The 12,481-nt window shown below is 31.3% G+C and overlaps 1 protein-coding gene across 2 annotated transcripts in view; it reads left to right on the top strand.

Annotated features, from left to right (window-relative positions):
* Positions 1–6,833: 6,833 nt before the first annotated feature.
* Positions 6,834–12,481, top strand: part of LOC139495214 (uncharacterized) — a 10,724-nt gene continuing 5,076 nt past the window's right edge. Inside the window, exon 1 of one of the 2 annotated variants that reach the window (XM_071283434.1) lies at positions 6,834–7,051. In XM_071283434.1, coding sequence (XP_071139535.1) covers positions 6,991–7,051 — 61 coding nt within the window. In that variant the 5' untranslated portion in view covers positions 6,834–6,990. Of the gene's footprint in view, positions 7,052–12,230; positions 12,350–12,481 lie in introns of those variants that run through there. The other variant, XM_071283435.1, reaches the window with a different exon arrangement.

Raw genomic sequence — 12,481 nt, forward strand, 5'->3', positions numbered from 1 at the left:
TATTTAATTCTCTAAGAAATATTTTATTATAAAATTGTAATATAAATCGTCACCTTATTCAGTAAAAAGGACCACCTTTCATGTTATTTGGCACATTGGGTAAGTTGATGCAATCTATACAGCGGGATTGTTTTAATTAATCTACGCATTGATATTTTTTAACTGGGACCGAAAGGAGAGGGGGCGGCGATTTTGAGTTCTTTTACTTTTTTTTATGTGTGATTTAAGTCAAAGGATAAATGTATAAAACAATAGATATCATTAAAAAAAATTAATATCATATTATCTTTAGGCAATCCTGAAAATGATAGATCGAATTTATTTCTATTACAAAAAATAGGAATATTATCGTTTTATGGATTATCAAGTGCCCTATTTATCATATAGCCACTTCTTTTGTTAACTAAAAGAAAGAATCAAAAACAAAAAAAGTGATAAGAATTAAAATAGTCATAGAAAAGATAGTATTAAAACTTTCTTTTTTCATAACTGAAACATTCATCCATATTGTAAAAATTCTGCAAGTAAAAGCTGATCAGCTAATATTCGCATATTAAAGAATTTTAAGAAGTGAATTATACATGTGCATTTCTTTTTAGAAAATTGAAAGTTGACTTTTGATTTGTAGAGATTAATATATAGTCTTATAATTGTCTTTTTATTTTTAAATGGGTTTACAATATTTACATGTCCTTTTAGACAGTTGCAAAATTTTATCTAAATATATCCTAACAGCATTTCTATTTTAGACATGTTATGTATTTGAAACATTTATCATATTATTTAATAAATAAAATTTTTTTAACTCTAAAATTATCTAAAAAGAAGTATTTCAAATAATTTCCTTTAAAATTCATTGACAGGGGAGGTAGTCTCCGTTCAAACTTTGTTTCCACGTGAAATCGATCTAAATTTCCAGTTACATTTACGATCATTTACCGTATTTTCACGGATAAAAACGGTTTTATATTTGATAGAGTCTACATGCAATTAATTTTGTTAAATGTAAAGTTTGCTGGTTGTTTGGTTGTTAACACTGACAGTGCCAGTGACACTCAAACCAAAAACGCTTTCAAGTTATCTCCGGCATTTATGTTAACTGCTTTAAAATAAAATACTCATGCAGACTCAGAAATGCAACTTCGTTCCGGTCCTTGGTGCACATCGACTTATCCGTAAAACAAGGATTTTTTGGTGTAGAATTATTGAATTTTGAACATGAGCGGACGCGAGTACCACGAATATATTGAAAACAGTAACTTATTTGCTTACAACAAACAACTCATTGAAATATCTTCGTGGTGATCGCATGAAATGAACGACAATAAAATATTACAAAAAAAATCAAGATTCATTAGCTGCTACATAAATCGTGGGGGACGTCATTGCATTGGTAGTATTAAACTGGTTCAAGTTTCTAGCTATAATAGCCTACTGAGAGAGGGTAATAACAAATCATTCTGACACCCGTTATATTTCTATATGTATAGTTCGAGGTTGCAGTCGGGATCAACAATGGGAACTTTGAGCAAACGGTTTTTAATAACTGCGAGCACTCTCAAATCTGTACTTAGTATGCTTTTTTCGTTGGTACTTACAAATACGGGGGGAGGGTCGGCTCCCATTAAAATGTTTAACCCCGCCACATTCTGAATTACCTGTCCCAAGTCAGGACCCTGTAATTGTGTGGTTGTCGTTTGTTGTTGTGTTACTTATTTGTATTAAGTTCACTTTTTTGGTACATAAATTAGGCCTCTAATATTTTGTTTTGAATTGTTTTACATTTGTCATTTCGGGGGCTTTTAATAGCTGACTGTGCGGAATGGGCTTTGCTCATTAGTGAAGGCTGTACGGTGACCTATCGTTTTTAATTTCTTCGTCATGTGGTCTCTTTGGAAGAGTTGTTACATTGACATTCATACCAAATCTTCTTTTTTATATTGTATTGTTCCTTTCGGTTACAAATTTTGGAAACTAGAGTCGTGTCTGTATATTTGTAAATGTTTAAATTTTCAACAACGCGATGAACACATATTTACAGCAAAGCAGTCCACAGTTTTTTAGAAAGCTCAAACTTGTAATTTTCTTAATTTTCAAAGATTAAATTATTGATGCGTTTTGTTTTAATCTCTGTCAAAAAAGCATTTACCAGAACGTAATAGGTGTTTGCACATAACTTAATAGTTGTTGGCACATATCGCACTAGATGTTTGGACATAATATAATAGGAATTTGCACATCGCGTAATAGGTGTTTGCACATGATGTAAGAGGTATTTGCACATAACGTTAAAGGTGTTTGCACATAATGAAATAGGTGTTATACATAGGTAATAGGTGTTTGCACATAACGTTACAGGTGATTGCACATAATGTAAAAGGTGTTTGCACATGACGTAATAGGTATTTGCACATGACGTAGTAGGTGTTTGCACATAACGTAAATGTATTATGTGTTTGAACATAATGTATTATGTGTTTGAACATAATGTAAAAGGTACATGCACATGATCTAATGTATGCTAACAGAGAGTATCTGTTTTTCGACAAAACGCATATGAACTATACCATGATGTAATATGTTTTTTTTTTTCACTGGAGATACATATGTATAAACACAACATAAAGCCATGAGACTATAATATCATGAGGTTTTCATAGAACAAAGATGTGTAAAAACAAAACGTTTGAAATATTCAGCATAACAATCACATTAGGGACAGGACGCATTTATTAACTGGCTTACGTAAAGGACGAAAAGACACAGCATAGAGAAAATATGTAAGAATGAAAAAGTGGTTGATCATACAGTTTGGATATATTCACAGAATACATAGTAGTTACAGCATAAAGTAATGCCTATTGCACACAACAAAGGTTTTCAATGACATATCAAACAATTGTTTGACTAAAAAAATTGATTTGACATAACACAGAGATGCAGTGTCAGAATATAAAGGCAACATAACATAAAGAAGAAATGACAGGACGTAAAGGCTAAGCGACAAAACACGTTAAAAGACAGTTCCGGCGTTCCATTGGTTGTCTATGGTTCATGTCAGTCATATTTGTTTTTCGTAAATTGATTTGTTATAAACTATGCCGTTAGTTTTCTCAATTGAATTATTCTATGTTGTTTTTTTCATGTCGGGGCCTATTATAGCTAGCTATATTGTATTGGTGTTTCTCAATGTCGAAGGCCGTACGGTTACCTACAATTGCGTACCTCCACTTAAATGAAGTCTGCATTTGAACGTTGGTGGTTAGTTGTCTCATTGGCATTGAATATTTAGAAGACATTTTTATATTGTGGTGAATAACAAAAGCTAAAAAAATAAACAAAAACATAAATAGAAGGAATGAGTATTTTAGAATCGATGTGACCAAAAGGGACCTACGGAGAATATTCAAAATTATCTAAAGTTAACTTTAACAGAGGGAGTTGCAACCTTAAGATCTTATGAATTTGAAAACAAATGAATGTTTTAAACCATGTAAGTAACAATGTAAGCAGGAAAATAAGAATTCGATGAATTGAATTACAATGAGAAAATAATTGCCTATGTTAAAAGAAGAAAAAGATATCAATGGTAAATATAAACAAGACACAATGAAAAAGTAAAATATAGATAAATAAAGAGCTGCGCCATGAACATATGATAAACACATATTTCAAAGAATAAAGTTCCAGACTCCTCAATGTCATATCAGAAATTCTTAAAAAAAAAAAAGAAATAAAGGAAGATCATTTAATAGATATAAATCCGTCACCAAAGTTTCACGAAAAATTCAAGAAGCATTTTTGAGTAATTGTCCGAAAACTGGAAAATACCTCCTTTTGATGGAAAAAGTATCAACACTCCAAAATGCAAAATCTAAAATTATTAAATGTCGAATGTTTCATGAAAGTTGGTTAAAGCGTTTCTCGATTAATTTTCAGACAGATTGAAGACGGACGGAAGGACAACGGTATAACATAATACTTACAGTAAATGTGCGTATGAATATAGATTGAAAAGCAATTGAAATGAGAAGTTATATATATTACCATGACAAATGGTGAGAATGACGTTAAATTCTGATTAAAGTGAAGAAAAATAAGAATGTATCTATAGTTCATAGATGCCCCACTCGCACTGTCATTTTCTGTGTTCAGAGGATCGTGAAATTTGGGTCAAAAACTACTTTGACCAAAAACTTTAACCTGAAGCGGGACAAACGGAAAACGGACGGACATATAGACGAACGAAAGGACGCACAGACCAAAAAACATAATGCCCCAGGGTGGGGCATACAAATACAAATAGTGATTTCGGAAATGTAAACATTTTCATTTGGTTGTTTTACATTTGAAATTTTGGGGCCTATTAAAGCTGACATTTTAGTTTGGGATTTGATAATTGTTGAAGGCTGTAATGTGACCTGTAGTTAACTACTGTGTCATTTGGTTTTTTGTGGAGAGTTGTCTCGTTTACAATCATACCACATCTTCTTATTTTTATATTTGCATGAAAAAGAAATATAAAAGAATCAAATGTTAAGCGATGATTTTTTACTGTATTTTGTTCACGCAGATTCCTGTACTGTCTATATAGTTGTATTTCATTGACAAGGTATCAAGCCTTCGCTAATGTAAGTGCCGTATGGGAAACACTCATTTCTTGTCAATAAAGCATTATCTGTTAAATACTAGGTACAAGATTCAAAAGGGAAATTAAAAACTTAAAGTTCAAGAGAAATTAATAACGCTTTTTAAAATAACGAAAAACGACAAAAACACGTATACCAGTCTAGATCACACATTATAGGAAATGAAAACCTATTCAAAACCAGGATCTTCATATATACCCTGAGGGGGATATGACCTTTATCGGGACTCCGGGAGCGGGTGTTTTTAAGCTCTGAATTTCGGGATTGACCCTTCCAGAATCCGGAAATTTCTTTTTCGAATTTCGGGATGTCGGGATTTACCTTTTATATTCGGGACCTCTGGATTTCGTGTTATTGAGCCCGAGATTTCGGGATCAAGACCCCTCCTTGTTGCTCAAGTAGTCTTACTATTTCCTTGTGATATTGTTGTCATCCAGTACCTACAAATTCAAATTTCAGTGAAATCAAACAAAAGACCAATACCAACTACATCTAAAATACTGGTCTGGTAAAAGATTATAAAGCGCACAGCTCTGTTACTAATTTTAACCTGCACTTCCGATCAGCACCACAGGTTACCCATAATTCCTTGCTATCATTTGTTCTACTAACTATATGTGTTCTTAGATATACATACTATTTGTAACAATTTACTATTATCTGTTGGAATATTCAAAAGTTAAAAAGTTTCAAGTTTCATGTCATTTTTTCCCCAAGGATAATAATTAATCTGACGTCTTAATAACATACGTAATATAAATTGATCTGGAGATTTAAACGTTTATGACAATGATATAGCTTATCCTACACAGTCCAAATACGCAACTTTTTAAAAACTACGTCAAGTCTTTGTTAATACATTTATCCTTATTCACATCGCATGCAATTATGCTATCAATTTCAATTAAATCTTTCTTAATTTAAATTTAAACCTACACGCAAATCATGTGGTAGAACTTCCGAAGATTTGAAGACAAAAAATCTTTATCATGTTTATAGCGATCAAAAACTTGTCAAACAATGTCAATAAATATTCATATCACATTAGCATGTTCTTGTCCGTTATATTATATGCATTTAGTGCGTAGCAGGGTGTTTAAAATACGTCACTTACAAATATGACAAGTGTTTTATTACAATCCTGAATACACATGATCAAAATCTATCCAGAATAAATGCTCTATTCTTCCCAAAAGAATGTTTTGAATAGGATTTTCACGCATTGTACTTTTTATTAATTTAAATAAAACATCAGATTTTTAATAAATATTTATTTTTATGCACATCTACTGATAGTATTCACGAACTGTCGTGTGTACATTTCGTTTTCTTCTAGGATACAATCATTACTCAATACCACATAAAAGATAAACATGAATCACCAAATACCAACATATAAGAAAAAAACAAAACAAAAAACAGAAAAAAAACACCAACGTGCAGCCTCAGCGTGCAGCTCCTATTAGTGCGTTTACGTTTTCATGTAGAAACATTTCACGATGGCAATATATATTTGTAAAGGGAAAAGTGGTATGTTTTGTAATGGGGTAGCAGCTTTTAATCACAAATAACCAAAGTCACTAAGAGGTCAAATTACACTCTTTTACAATAGGTAAGATGATCAAACATTTGGATTGGTTAAGTTCTGAGTTTGAGCATTTGGTGGTCATGAAACTTCGGAATACAATTTTTTACTCAAACTAATCAAAATGCTGAATTTGGTGTTACGAGCACGAATCGTGTACACCGAGTACTGGGTAAAATACTATGTTCACCAGGTGTCTATGTTAAGCTCGAAAAATGTCCACATCTAAGAGTCTTAAAAATTGAGAAAAAATAGTTCTTTTGTTGATATTATTGGGACTATACATATTAAAATGACAATTAACAGCAAGATATATATAATATAAGACGAACGATGAAAATGCTCTTAGAATAAGCATGAATTTTGAGTGTTTTGACATCTCAACCCCCTCCCCCCCCCCCCCTTTTCAATATCGATCCGTAGACTTCTTGTTTCTAGTCGCCCTAACCTTTGAAGTAATTCGTTCAAAGGATGACGTACTGTAACCATATAACGGTATATTTAAACGCTTTGTATCAGTTTTCAATTATTGTCATGACATGATGAAGTGTACTATATGAAACATAATAAAGGTAAACAAATAACAATACTTGAGACAAACACAGGTAAATCAACAAGAAATAGGTCGATAATATAAATAAACACTCTTCCATTGTGTATTCGGATAGTAGTCAAATCTGTATGTTCCAAATTTAAAGACCTGTAAAAGGATAATAAAATTAATTCAATCTGTAAACTAGATGTTAAGACTTTAAAATGGCGGACCAAAATGTTTCTAACGGATTGGATCCTAAAAATATATGCGAAAGAAATAAAGGTAAGATATTTTAATTTGATACAAGTACAAAAAAAATATAGACATGAAAATTTGACCCACATATATTACAATAGTTCGTTATGCTTAATTTTTTTACCTTTAACATTGTTTTCAAACAATCAATCAAAAACACAGTATATGAATTACAAGATTTGAGGATTTGGATGGAGGTACATGTACCTACATTTCTGTATTCTTTTTTTTTCTCTCTCTCCTTTTTTTTTTTAACTTTTTTCCCATAATTATTCTCTTTTCTTTATGTTTAGCACCTAATTATTCTCTCTTCTTTGTTTTGTTGGTACGTTTTCTCTTTTCTTTTTATTTTCCCCCTTTATTCTCTATTCTATAAATCCCGATCCACGTGGACCCTCAAATTTCATTTCTTTGTCGATACATCATACTATGCATAGAAGATCATGCAATGAATTACTTGTCAGAACCAAACTTATTCTTCACTTTATATGTATACACTTATTTATCATTCTGTTATACAAGTAATCGTAAAGTTTTTAGCCATATTTGGGACACAAAATCGGCAAAATGTATTTCTTTATAACCTACATGAAAATAATAACGGTGGTCTACAATAGTTGTTGATTTTCTGTAACATAATTGGTCTCCTGTGGAGAGTTGTCTCATTTGCAATCTTACCACATCTTTTTTTATATTCAGATCAAAATCTTTGAAAATGACTATTGGAGTTTTTAATGATTTTTGGAAAAACTATCAGTAAAATTTTCAGTTCTTATATAACACAAGATATCAGATGGCAATGCTCAGACTTTGGACAGTCATGAATTTTGAACTGGTTCTAGGAATCTCAACCCTCCCCTAGAAAAAATTATCGAAAATAAGTTAAAAAGGTAAGCTGTTGTTCAGTGGTTTTGTTTGTAAGTTGGTGTGGTTCATATGTGTTTCTCGTCATTTATGTAGATTAGACCGTTGGTTTTCATTTTTTCATTTTTTACTCTTTCATTGTATATATCTTTATTCTCAATAAACCATATACATAGGTATAGAGAAGAGAAGACACTTATGTATAATATTTACAACAAGGCAGAACAAACAAAATAGTTGCTAATGCAATATATGAAGTCCATTTTAGCCAGGAGCACATACACCTGTGTTAATAATCTTTATGAATTTACATAGTTTAATCAATTCTGATTTGTTTTTTGAAGACATAATCGGATTGTATTTGACAATATTTGCATTTTTTAAATAATAATGTGACAGACAATGTTTCCTATTTTCTTCAAAGTATTTACATTCTAATATATAATGCAATTCATCACCAATATCATTTTTATCACATAGAAGACAAATTCTATTGTTTCTAACTATATTGTTCCATCTACCCTGTTATGGTCTTTATAACTTGCTGTTCGATGTGAGCCAAGGGTCCGCATTGAATTCAGAACTTTGACATATAATTGTTATTTTTTGTACATTGTGACTTGTGGAGAGTTGTATCATTGGCATTGATTGTAATATTGATAGTAAAATTGTCAAATGAACACTTGATTACCTTTTATCATTTGTTTTAAGAATTAACTGACAGTGAATATTCATCAAACATTTGCCACTGGACATTGAGCTTAATATACATCTGGCAATCATTTAAGAATGACTGTGAAAGTACTCTTACGCGAGCCTAGGTTTTGTTATTGCATATTCATTATTGCTTTTTGACATTTGTTGCATCTTGAAAAAAAATCAAAGTTTGTAAATGGTTTTATTCGACATGCAATCAATAGAGAAGCAACCATTTAGCTTTAAAAAAAAAAAAGGGGGGAGGGGAACAAAATTGTTAACAAATACAAAAAAGCCTGCATAGACGCCAAGACCGTGATCTATGCAATTTTTATTTCACTTCGTCTTTTGATACGTTTTATAATTTCTTTTTTATGTGCTTAGCAACGATCTGGTTTTTGCAATTGGTTCTAATTTTTAACCTGCTATGATCTGCTATACCACCATTAGTAAGTTAAGGTCGTTAAAAAAAATCCTTGAAAGTCCAAAGTTAGGGAAGAATTGAGAGCTTGCAAACATGTAAAACTCCTTTCGTTTATCTTTTTGTATGCATTCTCATGCAGGTAAAGTTAAACTTGGTTAAACTAAGCCATTCAAATAAATGAAACATGTTCATCTTTAGCTAAGTTTGAAGTATCGACTTAATGGATCGTTGAGACTTTTGATTATAGCTCTATTCAAACCATGTGTCATTATTTTTGCATTCGAATATATATATTGAGGGGTACATTCTCTTCAAATATTCTACATGACAATCCTTTTCGCGTCATAATACATGTATGACATACTTCAAGGCTTAAAGACAACTAATAAATATTTACATTGTAATGATACTATACGTCTTTACAGATAGGATGATAATAGTTTTACATTGAAATGACACAATAATTTTTTAGGGAGAGCTGATAAAAATTGTATATCTAGTTTATGTCAACATAATCAAATCGATATCACGTCAGTGTATTGGATCATCTCATCACTTGACGTAAACATGTAAATATTAATAAAATATATGCATACGTAAGATACGAAACAGAGGGAGCTTAGCTTTATGCTTTTTATCTCCCTTCTAACATACGCGAATTTGAGTTAGCCTTGGTGTCCAGAGCCTGATAAGGTAAGGGGTTGTTTTAAAAATAAAATTATACTTTGATTACTTATTTCATAAACCATGTATTGGGGGTGGGGGATGGGGGATGCAGAACCTTTTTCGGGACGTCGGGATCGGATGTTTTTAAGATCGGGATTTCGGGATCAGGACAACCCCCCCCCCCCCCCCCCCCCCCTTTCATGTATATTGAGATATTTGGAATGAGGCAGTAAGTGTTGAAGTATGCCGGGATTGCTTCTCTTAATAAGTAGATACTTAAACCGCCGTGAGAGGTTGAGCTAAATACATGAAAGTACTTTTATTTTAAGCTAAGTCGATTAACGCGCTGCCTTGTAACACGGCGGTTCAAGGTTCGAGTCCAGGAGGAAGCAGGCGATTGTATAAATGAAAATCATGCTAACCAGTTACACAATTCTGTTCTCTTAAATTTTGCGCTATTTTCCCTAGTTTTATACTTGGCCCATTTGTTCTTTTTCTAAAGTTCTAAATAAAATAAAATAAAAAAATAAAATAAAAGAATTTTAAAACCAGATAAAGAACTTTAGCTTAGTGCTTGTTGATTGACATTTATCCAACATAATAACGATAGTTCTCTCCATGCTTTCCGGCTGCTTCTGCCAATAAAAACGGACAGCCACGAAATACAATAGCCAATACAATGTAGTGCTGACACTGGCTTAAAACACCGAACAATCTATTAACCAATAAGACGGAAGAGCATTTATGTCTCTATTAACCAATAAGACGGAAGAGCATTTATGTCTCTATTAACCAATAAGACGGAAGAGCATTTATGTCTCTATTGACCAATAAGACGGAAGAGCATTTATGTCTCTATTAACCAATAAGACTGAAGAGCATTTATGTCTCTATTAACCAATAAGACGGAAGAGCATTTATGTCTGTAAATAGTACTGTACTTATTCTGAATTTAAGCTCTGGCAGAAATGAATCAAACCGTTGGCTGTTGCAATTGGAGTATCGGACATAAAACATTGATAGAACATTTAGTTTTTGAGAGTCTGGACGGTTTTACAGTATAATGAATATAGTGGGCCAAGATAAAGAAATAGTGGGCTTAAAATAGAATAGACAGAAGGGTCTAGAAAATAATGAAAAGACAATAAGTGGGTGCTAGAAAAAATAATAAAGGAAAATGGGCAATATGTAACAGTAAATTTGATCCGGTAGTAAAATTTGTCCGCCAGACTTTTTTTCCTAGTTAATAAAGTCCATGTCCATGATTTTACTAGGAATATAATTCCTAGGACAAATGTTCCTAGGAAAATAAGTCCATAGCTAGTAATATATGTCTGGTACTTGTTTTCCTAGGAAAAATTGTCCCAAGACTCGTTGTTTCTAATAGTTTTATTATATCATAAAATATATTTAAAACAGAAGAAGAAAAATGTTAGATAAGATTGGAAAATTTCCTTATAACCTAATTAAAACATGAATATTGAGTTTCCATTGCTTATAACATTTTCGTTTTATAATAAAAGACATGGACATTTCTACATAGGAATACTAATGACATGGACATGATTTCCTAAGAAAATTAGTCTGGGGACATAAAATTTATTTAAAAAATTGATACACAATTCTTTAACAATATTAAAACATATTACATTTTTAGCTACCTTTAAAACTAAGGGCTTGGACATTTTAACCTAGAACTATTAATGACATGGACATGATTTCCTAGGAAAATTAGTCTGGAGACAAATTTTCTTAAACAGATTGATAACTCTTTCGTTTTGTCTTTAACAATATTAAAACATATTACATTCATATTCACCTTTTAAAATTAAGGGCATGGACATTTTAACCTAAGACTATTAATGACATGGACACGATTTTATAGGAAAATTAGTCTAGGGACATAAATTTTATCAAAAATATAACTATGCACTCTTAAACAATACTAAAACATAACATTTAAATTTCCATGGTTTAAATGTAATTGAATTTATTATAGGATTTTATAGGACATGATTACCTAGGAAAATTAGTCTGGGGACATGTATTACTAACATCGGACTAAATATACTAGTAAATTCTGTAACCATAGACTTTTTATACTAGTAATATTTGTCCGCCCAGACATATTTTACCAGGACAAATTTATCACTTACAAATACACTTAAACCTTAAACGTATTTGATAAAAATAACATATTTAAATATGCATTGTCATATATAAACTTTTAAACAATAAGTATAAATATAATTGAAATACACATATAAATATAAATTATATACAGTCATGTAAAAATTCGTTAGCCTGGCCTAAAATGATTAAATACAGGATATATATTTCGGAGAAAAAAAAATACATGATGACTGTTTAGAATTCAAATGATTCAAAAAAATACTTTCCAATTATTTAAATAATTAAAAGAGCGGAAATGTCAGAATATCCGTGACAGGGTATCATAATGAGATCAGCTTATTACCACAAAGAATTTAATAAATTATTGTAAAAAATAATCGATGTAAAATTGCGGTCTGTTCTAAGGTAAACCAAGTGTTTTCAGCCAACCATGAAATAGTTTATTATTATATCAAGCCAACCATGACATAGTTTATTATTATATATCTAAGTGTATACTTTCTTACTTGTTTATAAAATGAAGGATTAACAGCTCAGTAAAGGTATGCACAGTTAAACTCATAATTAACTATACAAAATAGTCTTCGATTTGTTTCAGTTTCAAGTCAGGATCCTCTAGGTCAGTGTTTGTCGTTGGATTAATATGTCTGTCATATTTGTTTTTCTTTAATTGT

Source organism: Mytilus edulis, chromosome 11, assembly GCF_963676685.1.
Source record: "Mytilus edulis chromosome 11, xbMytEdul2.2, whole genome shotgun sequence".
Classification (NCBI taxonomy): domain Eukaryota; kingdom Metazoa; phylum Mollusca; class Bivalvia; order Mytilida; family Mytilidae; genus Mytilus; species Mytilus edulis.